Raw genomic sequence first — 27,070 nt, forward strand, 5'->3', positions numbered from 1 at the left:
TTGAGGTGATAAAAATGTTCTAAACTGGATTTCAATGATGGCTGTACAACTCCTGTGACTATATCAAAAGTCCCTCAACCGTACACTTTAAAAGGGTAAATTGTACAGAATGGGAATTATCTCAATAAAACAGGAAAAAAGAGAAGAATAAAAGGTATGTCATCTATCTCACATAAGAGAATAATATAAAGTGTTGCTCAAATTCATTATCAGGAAAATGCAGCTCAAGACCACGGTGAGATACTTTTTTACACAGTGTGACTGGTACAAATTAAAACTATCAAGTATCAGAAAAAAATGTGGATCAATGAGATTTTTTTTTTTAAAGATTTTATTTATTTATTCATGAGAGAGAGAGAGAGAGAGAGAGGCAGAGACACAGGCAGAGGGAGAAGCAGGCCCCATGCAGGGAGCCCGACGTGGGACTCCAGGATCATGCTCTGAGCTGAAGGCTGCACTAAACCGCTGAGCCACCCGGGCTGCCCAATGAGATCTTTTATAAAATTGCTTGTGCGATTATAAATTGGGAACACCACTTTAGAAAATAATTTGTCATAGCCTTATAAAATTGAATGTTCTCATATCCTATGACCCAGAAATTCAACTGCTAAGTATATACCAATAGAAAGACCTTTCTGATGCTGACAGTGGTATTAAACAAATGTGATATTTGGTAACATATAATCAAATTGTCAACATTTGGAAGATCCATAAAACTCAATGACTTAATATTTTTCAAATGGCCAGTGCATACGAATACAAAATCATGCATGAGCAAAAGACTGAATCAAAATGAAAGATGGGGCACCTGGCTGGATTGGTCAGTTAGTTGTGTCTGCCTTCTGCTCAGGTCATGGTGCCAGGGGCCTGGGGTTGAGCTCCATGTCTGGTTCTCTCTCTGTCAAATAAAGAAGTAAAATCTTAAAAAAAAAAAAAAAAAGAAAAACAACAACAACAACAACACATCCCCAAAACCAAAGCATGCAGCAGGAGAATAAGCAGGTTGATGGCAAACATTTTCAAATGGTAGAATTTGAAAGCAAAAGGTCTAATAACCTCATTACACACTTTGGTGTAATTACCAAGTGGTGTTATTCTAAACCCAAAGGTCTGATTACTTAGAACAAAAACCTAAGCCTCATGATCTTATGTAAAGACCTACTTGGTTACAAATACACTAACAAAAATTCAGTGAAAAAAGAGATCAAATGGTTATTGAAACTGATTCATTTAGCAGCTGACCTTGACTGACAAAGCTTGGACACAAGGGGCCCAGTCAAGCACAACTGTTGGCCCAAAAATTACCTGGAATTCTGCCAACAAAGAATTTTCAAAATGACCTGGGGGGAACTTCAAGAATTACAAGATAATGAAACTACCACTCAATTTTTATTTTTTTTTTAAGATTTTATTTATTCATTCATGAGAGACACCGAGAGAGAGAGACGAAGAGGCACAGGCAGAGGGAGAAGCAGGCTCCATGCAGGGAGTCCGACGTGGGAACTCGATCCCGGGTCCCCAGGATCACACCCTGGGCCGAAGGCAGATGCTCAACCACTGAGCCACCCAGCCGTCCCTACCACTCAATTTTTAAAATAAAAAGATGAATACTGGTCAGGCAAAATTGAGCAAAGCAAACTGCTGGGTCTCTGGGAAACGTGGAGGCCAAGGTGGGCGGGCTGCAGAGGCACATGCAGCTTGGCACTATCCCTAGCAGCTCGGTTACTCCGTGGCCGTGTGGATTGCTGGGTGCTCTGCGGCTTCTTTTTGGGAGTGAGTTCAGCAGCCCGGCTCCACCGACTTTCCGAAGCGATGATGACTGCTTGGCTTGCGGAAGCCCGTTCACCGAGATGATTTGTGTGTATCCACTGGATGTGTTTAAAACTCGTTCTGCTCCTATGGCTACAGAACTATCAATCTTTTCCTAAACTTGTTGGAATTTCTTATTCTGATTTTCTTACATAACCGTAGCATAATTGTCAAGTATAGAAAATTTACAATCTTTCTTCAAATTTCACTACCCTTTCGAAGCAAAATGTATTGTTTCCACAATGCATTGGTCCAGGATTACATATTGCATTTTATTATTATTATTTTTTTAATGTATTTGAGACAGAGAAAGTGTGTGAGTAGGGGGAAGGGCAGAGGGAGAGAATCCTCGAGCTGACTCCAGGCTCGGCACAGCCCGGCGGGGGCTCAGTCCCAGACCCCAGGTCATCACCTGAGCAGAAATCGGGAGCCGCTGCTTAACTAACACCCCTGGGGATTGCACTGCGATGGTCATGTTTCTTGAATCCTCTTAATTCTGAAACAGTCCCTCCGCTTTCCTTTGTTTCTCCTGACACTGTCATTTGAAGAGCACAGGGTAGTTTCTTGTTTGGCTTTTGCTTTTTTGTTTTGTTTTGTTTTTAAAGAATATCCCTCGGGATCCCTGGGTGGCGCAGCGGTTTGGCGCCTGCCTTTGGCCCAGGGCGCGATCCTGGAGACCCGGGATCGAATCCCACATCAGGCTCCCGGTGCATGGAGCCTGCTTCTCCCTCTGCCTATGTCTCTGTGCCCCTCTCTCTCTGTGACTATCATAAATAAATAAAAATTTTAAAAAAAAAAAAAAAAAAAAAAAAAGAATATCCCTCATTATGGTTTTTCTGATTCTTCCCTCGTGGATAGATTCAGGTTATAGATTTTTGGCAGGCGCAATACCGTGTCAGTTGGCACCGGTTTCGATGCTTTTCCTGGGTGTCTCTGCTGTAAAGTTACCATTTGTCTCTTCTTACTTGGTAGGTATCTTTTTGTAAAAATTTTGTTTGTTCATTGGGAGAGAGACCGCATGTGTGAGGCGGGGAGAGGGGGGGACGGAGGGTGAGGAGAGAGAAAATCCCAAGCAAGCTCCAGGCTCAGCTCATCCTAAGGCAGAGCCCATGAGATCAGGACCTGAGCCGAAACCAAGGGCGGGATGCTTACCTGACTCGGCCACCCAGGCGCCCCTCGTTGGTGACTATCTTAGATATTTCAAGACTCTGTTCGCCCTCAGATTTTTGCTCGGTGGTTTTAGAACCTACTGATGATTATTGCCTGAATCATTTATCACTACCGCGGTTGCAAAATGGTGATTTCCTAACTCTTGTCATTCCCTCCCTTACCTTTATTTACTTATATTTTTAGCATCATTAAGGGCTCATGGATTCTTTTCTTATTTGATGGTTTATGATCCATTGTTCCAGATTCAGCCAAGAGAACCCCTTCAAGCTGTCTCCTGAGTCCTTTTAACATGTTCCCATATTTTTTAAAGCATTTGTTTCTTTTTTTAAGAGTTGGTCTATTTATTTGAGAGAAGGAGAGAGTGAGTGCGCAAGAGGAGAGAGGAGGGGTAGAGGGAGAAGCAAACTCCCCACTGAGCAAGGAGCTCCATGGGGGACTCAATCCCAAGACCCTGGGATCATGACCTGAGCCCAAGGCAAACGCTTAACCAACTGAGCCACTCAGGTGCCCCTAAGCAGTTTGTTTACTTTCTGACACCAAAAAATGTTGCAGGCTTTTATATTTTTTTCAGCCTCAGCTCTAGAATGTGTTATTCCTTTAACATTGGTTCTTTTCAATGGAACTTTTTTCCTATTAAACATACTTTGGATATCACTATATATTAATTAGTACATAGAGAGCTGCATAGTATTTTACAGTCTGGATGTACCATAATCTATTTACCATGTCCTCTTTGGTTGTTTTTAATTTTTTTTCTTTCTTTCTTTCTTTTTTTACAAACAACTCTGCAACTGACAAAAGTCTTCATACTTCATTTTGCACATGAATGAGTACATTTGTAGGATAATCATCTACAAGTAGAATTTCAACATCAAAAACTTAGGGATTTTGAAATTTTGAAAAATATTGCACATTGTCCTTCGTAGAGATTGTACCAATTTGTATTTCTACAAGTATCATATGAGAGCAGACAACCAAGTTTACAAATTTATTTCAAAATTCTGTTTTATCCATACTATACTTGGGGGCTTAAAAATTTTCAGTTATGTTAATAGGATAGTCTAAGAAAAATTAACTTAACTCAGTGATCAAGAAAAATAGGTTTAATCCTGCCTTGAATACCCTTTGTGATGAATTCAAATTACATTAAATTTCTAAATTTGTGATTATGTTCTTTCTCTAGAAAGGCCTGAAGCATGACAGTGAGTCACTTTCCCTTTTGGTTCCTCAAGGCTTGTGTCAGTATCAATTATTTTTGTAGTTTTTGAGCTCATAAAAGACTTTTGTGTCCTCTCCACGAATGTTTTGAGATATAGGCAAAGGGTTTCTGCTGTACATTAAGTTGGTTCTTTTAAAAATAGTTTTATTTTTCCAATTACAAATAAAATTAATAGTTAAGAGCTCTCCCATAAGAGTTAAAGAACATTTATAACTTGTACACAGTAGGAATCTCAATTTTGTGTTAAAAAGAATCATTTAGTGTGCATATTAAAATGCAGATTATGGAGGGTGCCTGGTTGGCTCAGTAAGTTCCTGGCTGGCTTCCGCCCACATCCAGTGTGGGTGGGGCTCCCTAATCAGCAGGAAGTTTGCTTCTCCCTCTGCCCCTCCCCCCTGCTCACGTTTGCTTGCACTCATGCTCTCTCTCTCTCTCTCTCTAATAAATAAAATCTTTTAAAAAAATAAAATGCAGATTACAGGGCTGTCTTGGAACTCCTGGTTCAGTAGGCCTGCCAGGTCTGGACCAGATACTTGCTTTATAAGGAAGTTCCCCTGTGATTCTGATGCAATGATTCTGGAATCACACTTTAAGATATAGAACAATAAATTATTGTTGATGGCTGTAGTCTCATATTTTAATGTGGACTAGAAAACCAATTTAAATGAAAATAGGGCTTGGGTTTTTTTGGAGGGAAGCATTTGTGGTTTTATAAATGTTGGCTTACTTGAACCTGAGAAACCAGTCTCTCTGGCTAACATCTTCTGAATATTTATAACATGTCACTGTTTAAGCAATTTCTGCATATGAACTTACACATACTTCAGACACCTACGACGTAAAGGTAATTACTCTCGTTTTACAGATAAAGAAATTGAGGCACAAGAGAGTAACTTGCCAAAGTCATACAGCTAAGAAGGATTCAAACCGTATCAGTAGGACTCCAGGTTTAGCCCTTACATTCAGTTTGTCGCCTCTCTTCATTTCAACTCAAAAGGGCTAAATTTTCCCATCTAAAAAAGAGTTGCTTTGTTCATAAATAATAGGAACTCTTTGTCCAGCCCAGTGGAAAGATGAAAACGAAGCACTTCTTGTTATTACAATTTGATGACATTGTGGAGTATGTAAGGGTAGCTAGTCAGAGTGTGTTATTAGCTGTGTATACTCACTGTATATAAACTAATGTTAAGATAAAATAATCTTTATAAAGCTTTTTTTTCACATATTACTTGTTGAAAAATCAGCAACACAGAATTAAAAAGCACCCCCCCATCCTCAAAGTGGATCTTTATTTTATTTTTTTTAAGATTTTATTTATTTATTCATGACAGACACACAGAGAGGGAGAGAGAGAGGCAGAGACGCAGGCAGAGGGAGAAGCAGGCTCCATGCAGGGAGCCCGATGTGGGACTTGATCCCGGGTCTCCAGGTTCTGGCCCTGGGCTGAAGGCGGCGCTAAACCACTGAGCCACCTGGGCTGCCCTGGATCTTTGTTTAAATAAATCCAGTAAAATAGTTACCATGTTGGGTAATGTTGCAGATGTCTCTGAGAACCCTTATTCTCCACAACTTTTAAATGATGAAAATTTAATTAATACATTTCAGCAAAAATTTATAAACTTTTCAATTAATATACTTTACTTACATAATCCTATAATAAGCACTTGTTAAATACCATGTGCTAGGATTTGTGCTAGACAATGGGCAATAATAGTTACTGTTTACTGAACTTTGATGTTGGTGTTTTTCTGTTTGTTAAAAAAGATGTATTTATTTATTTAAGAGAGAGAGAGAGAGAGAGAGAGAGAGAGAGAGAATGCACAAGCCTGAATGCACAAGCCTGAAGGGAGAAGGAGAGCGAATCCCAAGTGGACTCCATGCTCAGCTAGGAGACTGATGCCGGGCTCTATTCAGGGTTCTTGATCTCACGACCCTGAGATCAAGACCTGAGTGGAAACCAAGAGTTGGATGCTTGGATGCTTAACCAACTGAGCCACCCAGGTGCCCCTCTTTCCATTTATTTGCTGAAGACATGGTGAAGTTAAGTATTTTACTTGAAGATCTTAAGTCACACAGTGGCAGAGCCACTATTTGAATCCTCATCTATTTGGTTCCAAAGCTGGGCTATTACATTAACTCCAGTAATTTGGATCACAGATAGATACTTTACTAAAGGAATAACTACAGGAGTCCTGTAAACAGTGAGCTTCCATAGGACTCTTTATACTGAATTCTTCTAAACCATGTTCAAGAATACATCTATTATGAAACCATACCACCACGGTGCTTTATGCAGGGTAGAGCTCGTTAAATGCTGATGAATGAATGTCACTTAAATAAGTTAGCTTTGGAGTTCTGTATGAAAACATTAAAGTTCTCTATTTAACTCTTTTAGCTTATTTGTAAATCCAGGAAGAGTACTTCACTGTTTTAGAACCACTGTGAGGAGTAAATGAGATAATGTACACACAACATCTAGCACTCAATGAAAAGCAGTTAAAAAAGCAATTTTATAATCTTGAAATGATTATGTTCAGGCCACAGATTGGGATCCCAGGTAGATATTAGGTGGACAGGTCTAACACCTATTAGATAGAAAATATCATTAGGACTACTGGGGGCAAGTAGGAGAAAGTTGTCATTGAGAGACCTAAGATTATAGGCTTGATATTTGCTGAATAATGCGGTGGTTAGAGACAGAAATGTGCAAGTTAGAAGTGACACTGGATTGAAGGTGCAAGGCTTTTTATGACGTTCTGAGGAGAAAAAGAGATTTACGGTTTGAAGAGGCAGAGAGACAGGAATTGTATATTGGTTGGATAATTAGATGAAAGGACAGATGAATTAATACATAAAAAATTTAATTAAAAATGTAATTATATGGTACGCTTGGGGGCTCAGGGGTTGAGCGTCTGCCTTCAGCCCAGGGCATGACCCCACATCGGGCTCCCTGCATGTAGCCTGCTTCTCCCTCTGCCTGTGTTTCTGCCTCTCCCTCTGTGTATCTCATGAATAAATAAAATCTTTTTAAAAATGTAATTATGAAAAATAACAACAACAAAATGTACTTAATGAATGCCTGGTACTATGAATTTATTGCCTAGTAAGAGAAGATCTATGGTAGTAGTTCCAGAATTTCTACAAAAGAGAAGCTTAAGGGGATGCCTGGGGAAGGGGGGTGCTCAGGGGTGGGGCGTCTGCTTTTAGTTCAGGGTGTGACCCTGGGGTCCTGGGATGGAGTCCCACGGGCTCCCTGCAGGGAGCTTGCTTCTCCCTCTGTCTGTGTCTCTGCCTCTCTCTGTGTGTCTCTTGTGAATAAATAAAATCCTTTTTTTTTAAAAGAAAAGGGATAACAATCTCTTTGGAAGGGTGTGGAGAGAAGGGTCTGGGTGGGGAAGAGGATTTGTCTAGACTCTGTGTAATCTCTTAGCACCTTAGATGAGAAAATACCAAAAAAGATTGGGGGCACTGATTGATATCAGGCTACAACTAATTCTCCTCAGACCAACCCTGCACTTGGCCGCTCAGACATACAGAACTGAACAATGATAGGACGTGGGGCTGACTCAGTCTGTGGAGTGTGCAACTCTTGATCTCGGGGTTGTTGAGTTTGAGGTATACATTTGGTGTAGAGATTACGTTTTTTTTTTTTTTTTTGAGTGCAGAGATTACTTAAAATCTTTAAAAAAAAAAGTAAATAACAATAAATTACTGAGATATTTAACAGGTTTCCAAAAAAAAAAAAAAAAAAAAAAGGAACTATGTCAGCATGAAGGCAGAAGCATTTAATTTCCTTGGGGAGGGGCACTTGGGTGGCTGGTTGAGCGCCTCCCTTCGGGCTGGGGCGTGACCCCGGGGTCCTGATATGAAGTCCCAGGTGGGGCTCCCTATAGGGAGCCTGCTTCTCCCTCAGTCTGGATCTCTGCCTCTCTGTCTCTCATGAATATATAAATAAATAAATATTTTAAAAAATTAAATAATTTTCCTTGGGGAAAGAATAAACGGGAAGGACTTAATAAAAAGGCGTGGTTTTAATCTACTCTGATTTATCACACTTGAAAAAGGGAGTTAATGTTCTATACACAAGGAACACCACAGATCTTCAACGACAGAAGAGTTAGAGATCGTGGTAGACTGTTCAAAACTTGGCTGAGGTGGGGATAAGGGTGGAGATGAAACGTTAGCAGTGGCCCAATCATCACAGGCCTACGTGTTACATCAAAAGTTTTGAAATTTATTCTATGATTGATGGGAAGGATTTCAGTCTCAGTAGTGACAATAATACTATGAAACATTTTAGGAAGATCACAGGACTATGCATTCGAAAGAGGTACAAGCAACATGACCACCCCAACCTCTTCTTTGTAAATGGGATATAAATAGGGAAAAAAATGAATAAAACAAAGTCCCTATACTCAAGGAATTTCCATTCTCACGGATAGAGACACAATAAAATCTAGGTATATAATGCAGTATCAGTGATAGTGTTGGAAGAATAAAGCACAGGAAGGCACAGAAGGACTGGGCGGAGGTACTGTCTTAAGGCAAGCTCAGTGTTTTCAGTAATCTCATAGCCACCATAAAAATATTATGTGTTTTTTTTTTAATATTATGGTTTTAAGATACTCTCTTACTTTCAGTAACAGGTCTACAACCTACAACAGGTCTACTTTACTGAAATCTTATGTTGCCAACTTGTCCATATTTCATTTATTGTGTAATAACTTCTTTACCTTAAGTATCTTGTCTTGCCAAACCCCACAAAATGAGCCCTTTCCCCTCTGAAGCTTATAGAACTCATTATCAGGCTGTGCTGAAAATTTTCTGTATGATTACTTCTACAGTGTCTCTACATTTTACCCAGACTTACAACTCTTCACTGTTTTTTAAGTCTTTAATTTCCATAGCTTGGCTCACAAAATCGGTGTGTCTCCTTCCCTCTCTTCCTCCATTTTTTTTTCTTAAGAAACATGTTCTGTATTGAGCGTTTAGTTTGGCAGACACCTGGCTAGAGGCGGAGAAGGGCAAAATGCAGCACCCACCTCTGCAGCTGAGAGTTGTAGAGTCTGTAAGTGGAGGCTGGAGAGGTGGGGGATCTGAAACCTGTGAGGCCAATGTGGAAGAACCGCTTGCTGCTGAGTCTAAGATGCCACGGGTGTTACGCTATATGTTGGCAAATTGGACTGCAATAAAAATAAAACAAAATAAAAATAAATAAAAATAATAGTGGCATCAGAAAGAAAAAAAGAAAAAAGTAAAGCAAACAACAACAACAAAAAATAAGATGCCCAGTGTGAGGTTGGTCTTATCCTGCGCGATGTGGGCAGGTCTGAGGCCTAGGAAAAGGGAGGGTGATACTTTAATAGTCAAGAGTATACACAGTCCTTTCTCCGCGCCTGAAGTCCCCGCCAAGTCCCACCCTTCAACACCTGGGGCCTACATTAAAGAATGCAGGTCTTTGGGAGCTACCTACTGAATCCTCGGAATCACAAGGTCTAAGGGTGGGGCCCAGAAATCTGGCAGTTTAACCACAAATATCCCCAGGCCATTGTTATGAACACTTAAAATGTGAAAACCAAAGGCTTCTTAAAAAAAAAAAAATTTTTTTTTTTTTTTAATTTAAATTCAATTAACACCCAGGGCTCCTTTCCTACCTGTTCTCACTTCACTTTCACCTGCCGTGGTTACCTTGACCATCCCTATTTTCCGGAGTTGGAAACGGAGGCCTAGAAAGGTTGGTCATGGGGCATCTGGGCAGCTCAGCGGTGGGTCCCGCAGGGGGCTCCCTGCATAAATAAAACCTTAAAAAAAAAAAAAAAAAAAAAAGTAAGGTTGGCTAATTTGCTGAAGTCACACAGAGCCAGGGTTGGAATCCACAGCAATCTAAATGCAACTCTAGTCTTTTTTTTAAAAGATTTTATTTATGCATTGAAGAGACACAGAGTTGGGGGGCGGAGACCCAGGCCTGGGGAGCAGCAGGCGCCCTGCGGGGGGCCCGCTGGGGACAGGATCGGGGACCCGGGGTCACGCCCCTGCAGCCACCTCCTCCCGCCAAGTGACGTGGAGGAAAGGACACGCCCCCGCCCGAGCGCCGAGGCCCCGCCCGCGCAGGCGCAGGCGCAGGCGCAGGCGCAGGCGCAGTCCGCAGCCAGAGCCCGCCCCCGGGAGGGGCCCCGCGATGGGCGGGGCCATCGATGACGTCGGCGCGCCGCCGCCCTGTTGGACTCGCTCGGGGCTCCGCGGCCAGGCCTGCCCGACTCCCGCGCGCCCGCGGGCCCGCCCCCGCCGCCATCTTGGTCCCGCCGGGAGCGGGCCGCACGCGAGAGTAAACAGGCCGCGCCGGGGAGTCGCGTTCGGCGGGGTCGGGCGCCGCGGGAGGACACGGCCCTGCTGTGCGTGCGTGGGGTAAGCGCCGGGCCCGCGGGCGGACCTCGGCCCGCCGCCCCGCCCCCCCCCGTGGGGAGCTGCCCGGGAGAGCGGCGGCGGGGCGGCCCGGGCGGGGGCGCGGGGGGCGGTTAGCGGCCCGGACGCGGGGGCGGGAGGCCGGGCGGTCAAGGGGTCGCGTCCTCTTCCGGTCCGTGCGCAGGGCGGCCGACATGACGGCCCCGGCCGGGAGCCCCCTGGCGCCGCTGCTGGAGACGCTCGACGACGCGTCCGCCGCGCCCGGAGAGCAGGCCGACGCTTACCTGGCCCTGAGCAGGTGAGGCTGCGGGGGGCGGGGGTCCCCCGCGGGGGGGGGGGGCGGGGAGCCCGCACGTGGGCCCCGCCGCCCGAGCCGCGCCGCGGAAGTTGGCTGGAAGTTCGGTGTCCGGCGGGCGCGGCGGCGGGCGGCTCTGGGCCCCGACGACCCCGGCCTCCGCGCCCTGCAGGTGCCGACGCCCGCCGGGTAACAACTGTTGGAAAACCACGGCCGCTCACTGTAGCGTGTGGCGTCGCGTGGCCCCCTCCGCCCCCCGCCCCGTGCGTGCGGAAGCCCCCTCGGCGGCCGTTCCTGCGCGTTCGTGTCACGCGCGGTGCCCCGTGGCGCTGCCCTCGGGGGGGGGGGTCCTTAGGCCTGGGTGCGGGGCGCCCCGCCGTGCCCTCCGCGCGCCATGTGGGTGAGCTTGTGTCCTCTCTGATTTTAAGTCGAATGACTGGAGAAGATGGGAAAGAAGTCGTTACGGAAATCGAGAAAAGGCTTCCCCAGCTCCTCAGAGTTTTGAAAGTATGTATCCGTTTACTGAATAGTTTTTTTTTTTTTTGGGGGGTCTATATGTGTGTGGTGGAAAGTTCTAAGCTGACTCCAAAAAAAAAAAGGCTTGGTATAAGAGTGCGATTCCTACAGGGCCGTTTGTGGATTTATTAGGCGCCAAGTACTTCCTTTTTTTTTTAAGATTTATTTATGACGGGGGGTGGGGGGGCAGAGACACAGGCCGGGGGAGAAGCGGGCTCCATGCCGGGAGCCTGATGTGGGACTCGATCCCGGGACTCCAGGATCGCGCCCTGGGCCAAAGGCAGGCGCCAAACCGCTGCGCCACCCAGGGATTTCCGCCCCCCTCCTTTTTTTTTCTTAAGATTTTGTTTATTCATAAGAAAGAGAGAGAGGCAGAGGGAGAAGCAGGCTCCATGCAGGGAGCACGATGTGGGACTCGATCTTGGGACTTCAGGATCACGCCCTGGGCTGAAGGCAGACGCTCAACCGCTGAGCCACTCGGGCTGCCCCCGCCGATTACTTTCTTAATCACCTTGCGTGTTTTCTCTTCCTTAATCCTCCATCTCCCTCCCTGTAAGGGTTCTCTTGAACCCCCACTGCGTAGAACAAATTGGTTTAATCTGCTCTATGTTGCCCAAGGCCACTTGAATACAAAAATCTATGCTTTTGTTTTATTGATTTTATTTTTATTTATTTACTTACTTTAAAAAATGTTATTTATTTATGAGAGAGAGAGAGGCAGAGACACAGGCAGAGGGAGAAGCAGGCTCCAAACAGGGAGCCGGAGGCGGGACTCGATCCCGGGACCGCGGGGTCACGCCCTGGGCGGAAGGTGGCGCTAAACCACTGAGCCACCTGGGCTTCAGGCTTCCCGCTTTTCTTTTTTTTTTCTTTTTTAAAGATTTTATTTTTAAGTAATCTCTAAATCTAATGTGGGGCTCCAAATCCACCTTGAGATCAAGAGACCTACGCTCCTGCCCACTGAGCAAGCCAGGCTCCTCCAAATTTTAAAAGCAGTTATCGGATTATTTCATGTTTGTTTTTTTGTAGGAATGTACTTCTGATAAGTAAATGATTCTTTAATTTTGTCTGATCAATTTTGTGGTGACTTTTTTTTTTTTTTTTAATCTTCACTCACCATCAGTTTTTGCTACTCTTGTTAAAAAACCGTTATTATGGTTATCTTGCTTGTTTGCAGGGAGGTATTGTAGTTTAGCATCAGACTGAGGACATCTGATCCTCAAGTACACAGTGGCTTTGGGACGGTCCTTAACACTTCTAAATTCCTTCTCTGTGTCCATTTATCGATATATCTATATTTTATTTAGTCATGAGATACACAGCGAGAGAGAGAGAGGCAGAGACACAATGTAGGGAGCCTGACTGGGACTCATTCCCAGGTTGCCAGGATCATGCCCTGGGCCAAAGGCAGACGCTCACCCGCTGAGCCCCCACCCCCCCCATCCCTAAATTCATTCCTTCTTTTTAGAATGAAGAAGATGAATTCCATCTCCACAGAGTTCTTATTTCTATGACTTTCTTGCTTTTAAACAGAAGTGTCTGTCATGATATCTAATGTACATTTTAGCACGATTTCCAGCTAAATGTTAGGCATTTAAGGTACTGCCTGCCCAGAAGTATTCCTGTTAGTTAGCAGTGCTTTTTGTTTGTGTAAAGCAAGAACTTTTTTGTGTAGTGTTTTGGGACTTATTAATAATATTATTACACAGTGTTAATTGTAATATCCCATTTTTCTTCGTTATCATATTCGGCATTCCAGTTGTTTATTGGATGTGATGAAAGCATGCATTTTCATAAATTTGGTATTTGAGAAAGTGCAGGATCAGGAACTCTATTGCTTGCACTGTTAATTAATAGAGTTTGTAACTTAAATGTCTGATGAATAATTATTTGGAAGCCTGTGGGTGGTTAGATAGGAAAGTCAACAGAAACTTGACAATCAACAAGAGCTTTCTAGGTGAGTTATTAAGTACTGCAAAGATAATTGAATTCCTTTAGAACAAAAGCCAGGTTAGGTGAACTGTAGCATGTTTCTGTATTGTTTAGAATTCTATTAGTGTTGAGTCTAGGAACCCACAACATTTTTTTTAAGCTTTATTTATTATTAGAGAGAGGGAGAGGGGCAGAGGAAAAGAATATAAAGCAGACTCTGCTGACCCAGACAGAGCCCGACATGGGGCTCTGTCTCGTGACCCTGAGATCATGACCTGGGCCAAAATCCAGAGTTGGGTGCTTAACCAACCAAATCACCCAGGTGCTCTGGAACCCATGACTTTTTTTTTTTTTTTTTTTTTTTTAAGATTTATTTGAGAGAGAGCGCACCTAAGAGCTTGGGGGAGGGAAAGAGGGAACTGGGACTCAATCCCAGGACCCTGAGATCATGACCCGAGCTGAAAGCAAGAGTCGGTCACTTAAAGGACTGAACCACCTAGGCATCCCACCCACGACAATCTTGAAGGCAACACAGTTAAAGGTATATATACTTAAAAGTTGATCACAGCTGCTTACTTTCCAAGAGCTAACAGTAGTAGCCCTCAGTCTAAGATGTTTAATACTGTCTTTCTGTGGTTGTCTGAATTGTTTTATTTATTTTTTGTGAATAAGCGATAGAGTTTTATTTTTATTTTTTTAATAGAGATCTTTTTTTAAAATTTTATTTATTCATGAGAGAGAGAGAGAGAGGCAGAGACACAGAGGGAGAAGCAGGCTCCATGCAGGGAGCCCGACGTGGGACTCGATCCCGGGTCTCCAGGATCGCGATCTGGACTGAAGGCAGCGCTAAACCGCTAAGCCACCGGGGCTGCCCGCCATAGAGTTTTATTAAGTGAGGTTACAGAAAAAGTTCTTAGGGAAGTAGGAGGAGTCCCAACAAGGTTTCCCTGGACTGGTTGTTTTACTTATTTATTTTTTTTAAGGACTTATTCATGAGGCACACCGGGGGGGGGGTGGGGGGGTGGGGGGGGGGACGGGGAGAGGCAGAGACACAGGTAGAGGGAGAAGCAGGCTCCATGCAGGGAGCCTGACTTGGGATCCCGGGTCTCCAGGATCAGGCCCTGGGCTAAAGGTGCTAAACTGCTGAGCCACCCAGGCTGCCCCTAGGACTGGTTGTTTTAATGTCCTATGCTCCAGTGCTTGTTTTTTTGAATTGTTTCATTTAATTATAAAAAGAGTACCTCAGGGAAGTGTCTATATACTTATTTTTCCTGCTCGAGAGCAGCAAATAGCTGAGTATTCCTTGGATATCTGGTTCAGGGGGATCCCTGGGTGGCTCAGCGGTTTCGCGGCTGCCTTTGGCCCAGGGCACGATCCTGGAGTCCCGGGATCAAGTCCCGCGTTGGGCTCCTGGCATGGAGCCTGCTTCTCCCTTTCCCTCTGCCTGTGTCTCTGCCTCTCTTTCTCTCTCTCTCTATCATAAATAAAAAATCTTAAAAAAAAAAAAAGATACCTGGTTCAGAGCAGTGAGGGGATTTAAAGAGAACTCAGTTTGGAATAGGAAATGGAATAGGAAATAGGAAATGGTACCAAGAAAAAGTTACAAAGAAATGTAGGGTTAGGGAATATAACAATACCTTTGACAGGTTTGGGATTTTATGGATTTTGTTCAAATCCATTTGATCATTCAGATTTTCCAGTCTACAAAATAAGGATTTCTTTTAAAACATTGAGATAATGTTTAAAGCTCCTGTCATTTTAGATCTTCCGTAAACGTTACATTCCAACACGCTCTGTCTTAGAAGTGTCACTCTACTCTAGAGCTAGGATGCTAGATTGTGTTTTTGAGTGTCTTGCTTACCTTTTGTGGAGGTGTCTTTAACATTTTCCGTTTGTTGGCTCTTTTATTGCTTTCAGCTGTGTGGAGCTGTTTTGTTTTGTTTTTGTTTTTTTTTTAAGAGAAACATTCTTTTTTAGTGTGATCCCTTTCTAGTGCTCTTCCTTTCTTTGCCAAGTTGTATAGATGGCCTCCTGATTTTATTCCTCAAACATTTGTTGGTTGATTGGATTAAAACAATTTTATTTTCTGGGCGACTTTTGTTCCCTGAGAATATATTTACAACCATAATTGCTTATAATGTACCTTTTGTTTTTGTAGATTCACATTTCCAGTCAAAATTCAGACCTCAGTAGTGCTGCTCTACAGGCTTTGGGGTTTTGTTTATATAATCCCAAAATTACTGTGGGATTATCAGGTAAATTTATTATGGCATAATATTTTTAGAGTTTATGTTTTAGCACTTGGTTGAGAAATGTCTGACACTGACACAAAAAATATTTTTAGAGTTTATAAATTTAGTTTGATAAAGTTAAAAATACTGTTACTTTTGTATTACTTTTGTAAATTGTAGTTTAGGATTTGCTTTTGAGAAAGAAATAATCTTTGGGTTATCGTTTTTTAAAAGCTCGTTTTTTCTAGACATAGCTTTAACTTGATAAACATAACGCTTGCTCTAAAGAGAACATAAACCTATTTTGAAATGATCGTAACAAAAAATGAACCTTCTCCTTTAAGAAGTATATCTGCTTAGGAAGTTAACGACAGTTAGATGGTTATTGTATAGAGCAAGCATATGCACTAATGAATGTGTTGGAATTAAAAAGTTCTTTTACATAGTAGTATTAGGATAATTTGGAACCCAAAGTAGCTAAGTTTTCAAGTGACCTTAATTATTCCTTTGTAGTTTGCCATTTTAATGGGAACCTTAGGAAGTGACCTCTAGAAAGGGGGAAATCCAAGATAGGGAATAGGAAATGCCAGAAAGTTACTACCATCTTTTTCTGTGATGGTAAAGTTTATGCCCTTTTTTATATGTACACATGTTCCCAGTCTAAAATAGAAGTCCATTTTAGAGCAAAGGTGGAGGATTTATAGCATCTTTGTCTTAAATGTTTAAATAAAACAATAAATGATAATTGTTATATATATGGTATCAACATATAACGATACCAGTGAAATATTCTCAGTTGCACAAAATTGAGTATGTTGCTTATTTTCTCTGAGTATCCCTTCCCATCTGTCCTAAGTTTTGTGTTTTGGGATGAAGTTTGATATTAGCATTGGTTCGCTGATCCATCTCTCTGGATATACATTTAATTTTTTCACAGTGAAGAGTATGATGTTTTTCCGTGTCTGTAGTTGAGATTTTAAAACATGCAAACTTTCACATAATTAAAGCTGCTCGTTTTTCAGAGACAGATATTCAAGAACTGCTTTTAAAATTGAATGATAGTGTTAAGAGCCCAGACAAAAATGTACGTACTAGGGCACTTTGGGTGATATCCAAGCAGACGTTTCCTGCTGAAGTCATTGGCAAAGTAGTGAGTATGGTTTTTGTATGTTTTTTCAACACATACCACTTTAAAAATTCAGGCTTATTTGATTTGTATTTCTTTGGTTCTGTTTTTTAGGTATCCACTATAATTGATTCTTTAGAAATAGTATTTAATAGAGGAGAGATGCATTCTGCTGTTGTTGATTATGAAGCGTTAAATGTCATCATAAGGTATGAATTTGCTGTTTTGGAAGAATAGTTTCAGTAAATTTAGAATTTACTACATGAAATGGACTTTGGGGACTTGAATATGAATTAGACATGAAAAGAACAAAATGTCTTCTAAAAGTCTCAAGGAATAAAGGTAACAGGAAAAAATAGTAGATGTGTTTATATTACTAGGTTTCTTTCTTGTTTTTATTTTTACTGAGTCTTACAAATGAAGTCTTGGTTGGGATGCCTGACTGTTTCATTTGGTAGAACATGATACTCTTGATCTCGGGGTATTGAGTCCAATCCCCATGTTGTAGAGCATACATAAAAATAAAGTCTTGATTATATTGCTGCTGCTAACATGATTCTGATTTTTTGAATTATTTCCATTAAAACTTGGAAGAGTTTAAAAAATAATAATAGGCTCCCAAATAGGCCATAGGGAGTATAAGAAGGCATTAACAGCCATTAGCAGATGGGAAAACAGCAAAATCCTCTACCTTCTTCCTATACATCCCTTCTCTTTAAAGGATATGCTGACAGCATACAAACTTTGTTGATGTGCTTTATCTTACCTTGTTTTTCATTCTTTCAAAGTTTTCCGTAATTGAGCTATTTGCTTAACCTAATTTGTGTTCTGATGTCTTGCATGATAACATGTCACAATTCTCTGGCTGTCCTCAAAGAATGTTGAGTTTACTTTATAAAAAAACTAATATTTTAAATATTAATCTGAAGAAAAGGTGGTGTGTTTTTTTATGTTAAAAAATTCATAAAAAATAATACAGAAATCTATAAATTAGTAAGTAAGATTATATTTGTGTATATGCATATATGTATACTAAAACAAATGGACACTACTAGGTATATTTCTATGTGCTGCTTATTTTCCTAGTAGTTTGGACATAAAAGGTGAGGTCAAGCCAATTTATTTATTGATTTCTCTATTACAGACTAATTGAACAAGCCCCAGTTCAAATGGGAGAAGAGTCCATTAGGTGGGCAAAACTGGTGATACCTTTAGTGGTTCATTCAGCCCAAAAGGTGCATTTGCGGGGAGCAACTGCTCTAGAGATGGGAATGCCATTGTTGCTTCAGAAGCAACAAGAAATAGCATCTATCACAGAGCAGCTTATGACTACTGTAAGTATTTTGTATAAGGATTTTTTGAGTACTGCATTGTAAGTTTCTGGCCCAAACTTAGGGCTCATAGTGGTATAATTGCATTATGATCTGGGAAGTTCCACTTTTAATAAAACATAAGTAATTGTTTATGTTAGTATAGGTACACTACTCCCAGTTTAAGGAGTCTATTTGGTATTTGTAAGATCCAGGCATTTTATTTCATCCCCAGTGAATAGTGATTGAAAGAGATTGCATTTCTGGAAAAGGGAGAACGTTAACTGATTTCAGTGCTATTTGGGTTGCTTTAACGTAATCCAATAGGTATAAATTTAAAGCACATACGTGCCTGTAATGTGTACAGCTTCCTAAAGTTATTACTTGCCCCAGGTTTTTAGGCTATTCTACCATTGTTCTCGTAACAAATATTTATTAGCACTTATATGCTGGCCTTTGTTTTAGACACTGAATATAGCAGTGAACAGAAGAAACTTTTGGCACTTACTGTCTAGTGGGAGAGGCAATAAAGAATATATGGTATAATCCGCGAAGAACGTAATGGAGAACTGTAGAGACTAGATGGAGAGTGCCATTGGAGAGGAAGTGTTTTGGACAGAGGGAGGAAAAGAATAGGTATTTAAACAGTGATTTGAAAGTGTATAAAAATTAGGTACTTGGATGATAGGGAATGTAAGGTCATTCCAGGCAGGAGGAACTGTGTGAGAGCAAAAGGCCCTGCTCTGATGGTTTTGTGTTGGTGTTCAGTGAACCCTGGGCAAGGGGGCCAGTATGATAGAGTGAATGAGGATTGGAGGATAGGACATGACGTCAGAGAAACAGGGCCAAATCACATAGGGCCTTGGGCAGTATTGTGAGACATTTGTTTTTCACTCTGGCTTCTGTTGAAAACCATTTTTGAAGATTTTGAGTCTAGGATTGTTATATGTGCTGACTTGGACTTTAAAGGGATCACTGTGCCAGTGTTGAAAATAGACTCTACGGGAATTGAGTAGAAGGGAAACTAGTTCAGAGGTAACCTTCAGTAATCCAGGTGTAGTGAGGGAGCTTTCCATATTTGAAAGCCTGGGGTTTTGTTTATTTTTTAAAATTTAGGAGGCCTCATGGTAATGTTTGGAGCCTAATAAAGTAGCTCCAGGGTCTTTGCAATTTTTTTTTTATTTTGCTAAGTTTATTAATTTTCTAAGCGTATATAGAATTTTTTTTATAAATTTCAACGAAAATGTTCTCAGCTGTTATCCATGAAGTTATTAATGTATTTTAAAGAGTAAAGAGTTAAAACAGTATCATTTGAACTCTAAAGATACACATGCTGAAGTTTTCAGGGAAAAGGGTATTGGTAGAAAACGATTAAGCTGAATTGATGAATGAAATAATGGCCAGATTTGTGATAAGCATAGTAAGATGGTAATGCTATTTATATTTGGACATACACTGTAAAGCTTTTAGCTTTACTATGTATATGAAAGTTTTTCTAATAAAACATTGGGAAAAGTTAATTCAGCTGAGACAGTTTGAACCGCATGTTGTGTATTCTCAAGAGTGTTTTTGGTAAATATTTTTGCTTTTGTTTGCAGAAACTACTTTCAGAACTCCATAAGCTATTTATGAGTAAGAATGAAACTTACGTGTTAAAATTGTGGCCTTTGTTTGTTAAACTTCTTGGGAAGGTAAGTCTACAGTTTATACCTGTGAGACCCTTTCATTTCTTATTCATGAATACCATATAGGAAGATGTAGCTACTCACCGAAGTTTGTTTGCAAACCCACAATAAGTACTTCTGCTTTTTCAGTCAGTTGTAAACCTATAGAGTAGCATAAATTTGAGTCCCACCAGCATGCAGGTTCCTAGCAGAGGTAGAGCAAGGTTATACTCTGCCTTTTTATTTGAACTCTCAATGTTTTTTTTTTCTTTTTTTTTTTTTTTTTTTTTTTATAATTTTTATTTATTTATGATGGTCACACAGAGAGAGGAGAGAGGCTGAGACACAGGCAGAGAGAGAAGCAGGCTCCATGCACCGGGAGCCCGACGTGGGATTCGATCCTGGGTCTCCAGGATCGTGCCCTGGGCCAAAGGCAGGCACCAAACCGCTGTGCCACCCAGGGATCCCTTTTTTTTTTTTTTTTTTAAACGTATGTCCTTTTTGGGGAGCCTGGGTGGCTCTGTTTAAGCGTCTGCCTTCTCCGCTCTTGATCCCAGGGTGTATGGTCCTGGGATCCATCCTCGCATAGGGCCCTCTGTTCAGTGGAGAGCCTGCTTCTCCCTCTGCCCTTCCCTCTGCTTGTGAGTGCTCTCTCAAAATCTTAAAAAAACAAAAAAAAAAACAAAAAAAACCCCACATGTCCTTTTCATAATCTTAGTGACACATTTTCCACATTTTGTGGTTTACCTTGGTGAATTTAGTTTTAAATGGCCCCCAAGCTTAGTGCCAAAGTGTTGTCCATGGTTCCTAAGCACAGGAAGACTGTGATGTGCCCTGGGAGAGATTACACATATTATGTACACACTCTTCAGGCGTGAGGTACAGTGTTACTGGCTAAGAGTTCAGTGTTAGTGAATCAACAATACATATGGTATCTTTAAACAGAAATAAATAGGAAACAAGGTTAAGGTCATTTGGTTGACAGAAAAGTTCTCATAGGAACCTAACCTGCATCTTCCCTAGGAGCAGTGGCTCAGTACTTGTTCTGTGGTGGGCTTCACAGAACTTAACATTGATGGTTAGTGAGGATCAACTATATGTTTTGCCTTTAAGCCAGGTTGTTTGTTTGTTTCTTTTGAGGGGAAGGGATTTTTTTTTTTTTTTATTGTAGCGAATAAACATTTATCATACCATCGTACGTATACAGTTGAGTGCATTGAACACATACACAAGTTGTGTAAACATCACTATCTATACCCAGAACATTTTCTTTTTTTAAAGATTTTTTATTTATGTATTTATTCATGAGAGACCCAGAGAAAGAGGCAGAGACACAGGCAGAGGGAGAAGCAAGCTCCAGGCAGGGAGCCCGACATGGGACTTGATCCCAGGACTTCAGGATCACGCCCTGGGCTGAAGGCAGGTGCTCAACCACTGAGCCACCCAAGCGTCCCCCAGAACGTTTTCATCATCTCCCAACTTTATACATGTTAAACGATGACTCCTTCTACTGCCCTACCACCAACATCTGGTCGCTGCTGTTCTATTTGCTGTCTCTATATGTAATTTTTTCAAGTTCTATTCATGTAGTAGCAGGCATTTAATAAATTTCATTCTTAGGGCTGAATAATATTTTACTCTATAACATTTTTATTTAGATTACATTTTATTTACATTTTATTATAATTTGTTGGCAGACACTTGGCTTGTTTTTACATTTTGGCTACTGTGAATAATGCTGCCATAAACATTGATGTACAAATATATGTTGGATTCTCTGCTTTTCATTCTTTTGGATATATGTGTAAGAGTGGAGGGATCCCTGGGTGGCGCAGCGGTTTGGCGCCTGCCTTTGGCCCAGGGCGCGATCCTGGAGACCCGGGATCGAATCCCACGTCGGGCTCCCGGTGCATGGAGCCTGCTTCTCCCTCTGCCTGTGTCTCTGCCTCTCTCTCTCTCTCTCTGTGACTATCATAAATAAATTAAAAAAAAAATTTAAAAAAAAAAAAAAAAAAAAAAAAAAAAAAAAGAGTGGAATTGCTGGGTCATATAGTAGTACTGTGCTTAACTTTTTGAGACCCGGGGTCCCTTATGCCATTTCCATATGTTTTAATTTTATTTCACTTTTGAAGTAAATTTGGAAGGCAAGTGTAAGTTCTTTTAAATTTATTCTTTCAAAATTGATTTGGCTGTTTGGGGCTCTTGGCAATTCCATAAGGAATTTGAAGATGAGCTTTTTTGTGAAAAAGGCTGCTGGACTTGTAATAGAGATTTTGTTGAATCTGTAGATTGCTCTGTATAACACTAACATTTTAATGGTATTAAAACTTTGTACTTTAATGTGGAATGGCTTTCCATTTATTTAGGTCTATTTAAATGTTTTCTAGCTATATTTTGTAGCTTGTAGCGTAGAAGTCTTTTCTTTGGTTTGATTTATTCCTGAGTATTTAATTCTTTTCAGTGCTATTGTAAATGGAATTCCTTACCTAATTACCTTTTCAGATTGTTGCTGTTGTGTAGAACCACAGCTAGTTTTTGTGTCTTGATCTTGTATACTCTGTAACTGCTGAATTTATTTTACTAGCTTTAGTAGCTTTTTTATGAATTCTTTGATTTTCTTAGCAAGTTACTTTCTGTTTGTTTATGTGCTATTCAGTTTATATGTGATTTATAGCTACAATTGCTGTTTCATTTTTTTAATGTATGTGTTTCTTTGTGATGCGTTGTTTACTTGTCATTTGTCCTTTTTTCCTTTAACTTTTTCCTGTTTATTTCAGTGTATTTGGAAAAGCTATTTTTATTAGTTTCAAGGTTCAACATTTCTTATTTTATCTTAAATTTTAAATACTCTGATTTTTTTTTTCCCCCCCAGAGGGACACCATTTTTTTGATACTATGTTGGTAAGATTTGGGATTTCTCTTACCTTCCTAATTTTCTCTAATGTTTATCCGTTATCTAATTGATGGAGGATTAGATTCTGTGATCTTGAGTTTTGAATGTGCATATATAGGATTCAGGACATTTTAAACGTTAAAATTTTAAGATTTTACATAGCTAATAATGACTTAGATAAATGAATAATAATAATATCTACATATTGTTTTAGGTAGATAAATAACTTTGTAATGATTTTTCATTTTTAGACCTTGCATCGAAGTGGGAGTTTCATTAATTCTCTGTTACAGCTGGAAGAACTAGGATTTCGTAGTGGGGCACCCATGATTAAAAAAATAGCTTTTATTGCTTGGAAGAGTCTAATAGATAATTTTGCTTTGAATCCAGGTAAGTAATATTTTAAAATTGACTTTTTTTTTTTTAAATGAATTTTACTCAAGTGAGATGAACAAGGCCTTTTCGATTTCTTGGAGTCTATATTGAAACTTAACCTTTTGAAATTTTTTTTTTTTTTTTTAAGAAAATAAGCTTGTAGCTAAATAGAATTTAAAAGCTTAGGCATTATTGAAAAATCACAGATACAAAATTTGTTTTAAGCTATTTCAAAAACTGAACAAAGTGACAGATAGCATTTGTGACTTTCTTAGTATGTTCCAACACTTAGTTGAGCACTTCAGGTACCTCTAATTTGATCATACTTAGTATCTCCAGTCTATTATGATGATCACTCTTTTAGAGAGAGTAAATAGTTTATCAAAGGTCACATAAGCCAATAGATGATAGGAAACCATTTTGATTGCTGTGAAACATGATCAATAAACTTTTTTCTTTCAGTACCTTTCAAACGTGCCTAATGGTGGGTTATTAATATATACAAGTGATTCCTTTTGGTTTACCTTAGCTCCTATTGTCTAGTGGAGGTGTTTGATACACAGTTGACCTTTGAGCAGTGGGAAGGTTGGGGATACCAACATCCCACTGCGTGTAACTTTTCACTTTCCCTCAAATTTAACTGCAAATAGCCTGCTGTTGACTATAGAAGCCTTACCAATAACATAAATAGTCCATTAACCCGTATCTTGTCTGCTATGTGTATTACATGCTCTAATCTTTACAATAAAGTAAGCTAGAGCAAAGAAATGACAAGAAAATCATAAGAGAAAATACATTTGTAGTACTGTACTGTAAAAAGAAAAAAAAGTCTGTGTATAAGTGGACCCATGCAATTCAAACCCTTGTTCAGAGGTCACCTATATATATGAGAATGAGTATATAGCCCAAGAATAGGTCAGTAGGAGTACCTACTTAATCAGGTAGTTAATCTTTTTTTTTTAATTTTTTTTTTAAATTTTTTTTTTTTAATTTTTATTTATTTATGATAGAGAGAGAGAGAGAGAGAGAGGCAGAGACACAGGCAGAGGGAGAAGCAGGCTCCATGCACTGGGAGCCCGATGTGGGATTCGATCCCGGGTCTCCAGGATCGCGCCCTGGGCCAAAGGCAGGCGCCAAACAGCTGCGCCACCCAGGGATCCCTAGGTAGTTAATCTTAAATATAATCAATATTGTATGTTTATAGATCAGCTAAATGATACTGGTTTCATCATATATTTTTCTCTGCCAAAGACCATTAATAATCCTTTCTCTTCCTCGTTTTGTTGTTTTCTGTAAGGTGATTATTTTTGTTAACTGTAATTTTATTAAAAATATTGGTAAAAGTATGTTGCCAGGCAGAAATTTTAATTGCAAATGTTACCTTTTTGTTCTTTATGAACTGGTAATGTAAGTTACTGTTCTAGGCTAATCTGTTGCAATTATGTATGGTTGAGTGTTAAAGCATAAAATAGACATAAGAAGACTTAAGATAAATAAAACGTTAATTCATTTGAAATAAGTCCAGAGCTCGAGTCCATCCCTAGTATTACGGATCCAGGAAATCTTAGGGAATCAGATGCCCGTCTTTTCTGTTCGGTCATCTTCAGTCTACTTGGTTGTAGATTATGGGAAGGGGAGAAGGCAAAAGAGCAAAAATTAACTTCTCAGCTGAGCCATGTATCTCTGGAGCCTTCTAGAGATTCCATATACAGTTGCTCTTAAATCTCATTGGGTAGAATGGCTGAATGGGAGACTAGATAAAGAAATAAAAAATTGGGTGTTCTGATTGAATCAGGTCTTGTATCTAAAAATGAATGGCGATTGGCAATTTCTGCTATAGGGATATTATTGTGGAGCTCCTCTCATAAGTAGAATACAAGTTAAGGATTTGAGAATTTGTTCCCATAGTGATTTGACCTTATTTTCTTTATAGAAATATTAATTGTGAAAGTCAAATGGCCAAATAGCTGTCAGAAACATGAATGCCATCCCATCAGATATGTGGCTTGACACATTTCAAGATCCTATTTAAGTCCTTTTGATAAGTTACTTGAGCACAGAAGTCTTGTCTTATGTACCCAAGTTGTTGAACTCACATGGGACATTGGGCTGGACAGTTGTTGTGGAGGACTGCCCTGTGTGTTCAAGGTCCATCTAGCAGGATCCTTGGATGTGTAACCTAGTAGACCAGCAGCATCTTCCGTTCTCCTGCCTTCCGGGTCTAACAACCAGAGATACTGTAGACGTTGCCAAATGTCCCTTGGTAGGAAAATCGTCCTTGGCACACACAATATCTAATACACATTACTTTTTTTTTTCTTTTCCTCTCATTTCTTTGGCCTAATTGTATGTAGTCTAGTTGCAGTAGACTCTGTCCAAGTGAAATTTTGAGGTCTAACAAGCTGGTGATAAAATTTTTTAATTCATTCTCTTGCAATGATAAAGGAGACTTGTTCCTGAAATTTAGTCTTTAGCTCTCACATGTTTTAACCCATGTGCTTATTTTAAGAAATACTATGCAGTGCAAAAAGACTCAAGTTGTTAATGCAGCCTTTGAGTTCCATCCATGTGAGAACAGAAACTCTAGCACTAACAAAACTAGAAGTCTGGTGGTATCTACTGATGAGACTTGGACCTCATCTTCCTGCCAATTTTGAACAGGTAATAAAAGTGTTGACTAAAATGTGTGGTGTGTCTTAATGCATTCTTAAATTCTTAACAGTCTAATCTTTCAGTGTTAAGTTTGCTGTATTAGCAGACCACACTATATCTATAACAGATCATTTTTTCCTAACACAGAACTTGGGTTTAGTTTCCTCAGAAAATACTCTGCAGTTGTGTGAAATGGAGCCTCTAAAGCTTTCTCAACCAACAATCACTCAAATATCTATTCTTATTCTAAAGCCATTTTGAGAATTTTTTAAAAGAAATTTCAAAGGATTTAGAATGTAATTGAGAATAAAATCAGTATTACTGAAATAGGAATCAAGTTCTACACTGGGTTGATAAGTTGGATATCTTTTGTATCTCCTGTTTCTAGGCCACCTAATAGTAACAAATCATTTGATCCCAGCATAGCTTTTTAGTATTATAAATGATTTTACACATTTTTTTTAGGTTTTGATATCCTTGCTGGCATTTAGATATAAGACTTATTAATCTTAAGTATACTGTCCTCGTTTTGCAGTTAGTCCCATCCTTGGTTTCTGTGTTTTTGTATAATAAGTAAAAAAAGATGGCTCTGATAACTTCTTTTATCTTCTTCATTTCTTTATTGTTTATCTGGGATTTTGAAGTGTATCTTACTTTTTAAATCTGTAGTCCTTCTGGTCTATACGTAATTGCATGGTAGTGAATATGTTATTGGAAATTGGGTTTATAATAAAATTATGTTTTTTGGCAAATTTTTAGACTTGTAATCATTACATTTAGTGTGTTAAGGCTTTTCAGCTTGACAGCATGAATTAATTGGAATTGGACACTAATGATAATATGTAATGGGAACATAATTATTCCAAGTTCTACCATTATGAAGTCCTAAGTAGCCTAATCTTACCCAGTTGTCCCACACATTCATCGGTATAATTTATGCATTGGCTAGATTTGATTGGTACTGGAATAATTAGAAACAAGTTTGAAGTTGTCTCAGTTCAAATTTTTTTATGGTGCATTTTTTAAAAGTTTAAAATGAGTGTACCGATAGCATTAAAACTCAGGCATTATTTAGGTATCTGATCTCCCATCTGGAATTTAGAGCTGAAATTTATAGATAGTACCCATTTATTGGGCAAATAAAGTTGTAATAAAAATTTTTACTTTTTCAATTTTAGTTTTTAGCCAGTGCATCCAAACAGCTAGGACTCAGCATATCAAAAGAATTCAGATTACTTCTTAAATTTAACTGTAATCATGCAAGACTTTAAAAATATATGGCAATTAGGTAGTTTAGAGATAGTTTCCCTTTTTTTGCTTTTAACCCCAATAGGTGTGCGTGCCTCTGATTCAAAGTACAATAAGCATCGATTCTAATGCTTCAGCTCAAGGCAGTTCGTCTCGTGTAGCTGCTTCTCCAGGTTTAAGTCCTATGACTCCTATACACAAAGGTAAGAGGTAGACATAGTTGGGGTT

At 40.0% G+C, this 27,070-nt stretch overlaps 1 protein-coding gene and 1 long non-coding RNA gene across 9 annotated transcripts in view; one reads left to right on the forward strand and one right to left on the reverse strand.

Annotated features, from left to right (window-relative positions):
- Positions 1-391: 391 nt before the first annotated feature.
- On the reverse strand, positions 392-11,129 carry LOC140611994 (uncharacterized). Of its 2 annotated transcripts, XR_012013343.1 has the most exons (4): positions 10,885-11,126; positions 9,887-9,999; positions 9,241-9,381; positions 392-898 (listed from the first exon to the last, which is right to left on the reverse strand). It is a non-coding gene; the product is annotated as an uncharacterized lncRNA (long non-coding RNA). The 2 variants fall into 2 exon arrangements; XR_012013342.1 differs by lacking the exon at positions 392-898 and having other exon boundaries at positions 9,079-9,381; positions 10,885-11,129.
- Positions 10,462-27,070, forward strand: part of RIF1 (replication timing regulatory factor 1) — a 49,698-nt gene continuing 33,089 nt past the window's right edge. For 3 of the 7 annotated variants that reach the window (XM_072789172.1, XM_072789175.1, XM_072789174.1), the window contains exons 1-11: positions 10,462-10,603; positions 10,785-10,898; positions 11,324-11,402; positions 15,502-15,598; positions 16,582-16,724; positions 16,815-16,909; positions 17,845-18,034; positions 19,609-19,701; positions 22,819-22,957; positions 25,452-25,603; positions 26,928-27,045. In XM_072789172.1, coding sequence (XP_072645273.1) covers positions 10,795-10,898; positions 11,324-11,402; positions 15,502-15,598; positions 16,582-16,724; positions 16,815-16,909; positions 17,845-18,034; positions 19,609-19,701; positions 22,819-22,957; positions 25,452-25,603; positions 26,928-27,045 — 1,210 coding nt within the window. In that variant the 5' untranslated portion in view covers positions 10,462-10,603; positions 10,785-10,794. Of the gene's footprint in view, positions 10,604-10,784; positions 10,899-11,323; positions 11,403-13,729; positions 13,885-15,501; positions 15,599-16,581; positions 16,725-16,814; positions 16,910-17,844; positions 18,035-19,608; positions 19,702-22,818; positions 22,958-25,451; positions 25,604-26,927; positions 27,046-27,070 lie in introns of those variants that run through there. The other 4 variants (XM_072789177.1, XM_072789173.1, XM_072789176.1 and 1 more) reach the window with 4 other exon arrangements.

Source organism: Canis lupus, chromosome 20 (genome assembly GCF_048164855.1).
Source record: "Canis lupus baileyi chromosome 20, mCanLup2.hap1, whole genome shotgun sequence".
Classification (NCBI taxonomy): Eukaryota; Metazoa; Chordata; class Mammalia; order Carnivora; family Canidae; genus Canis; species Canis lupus.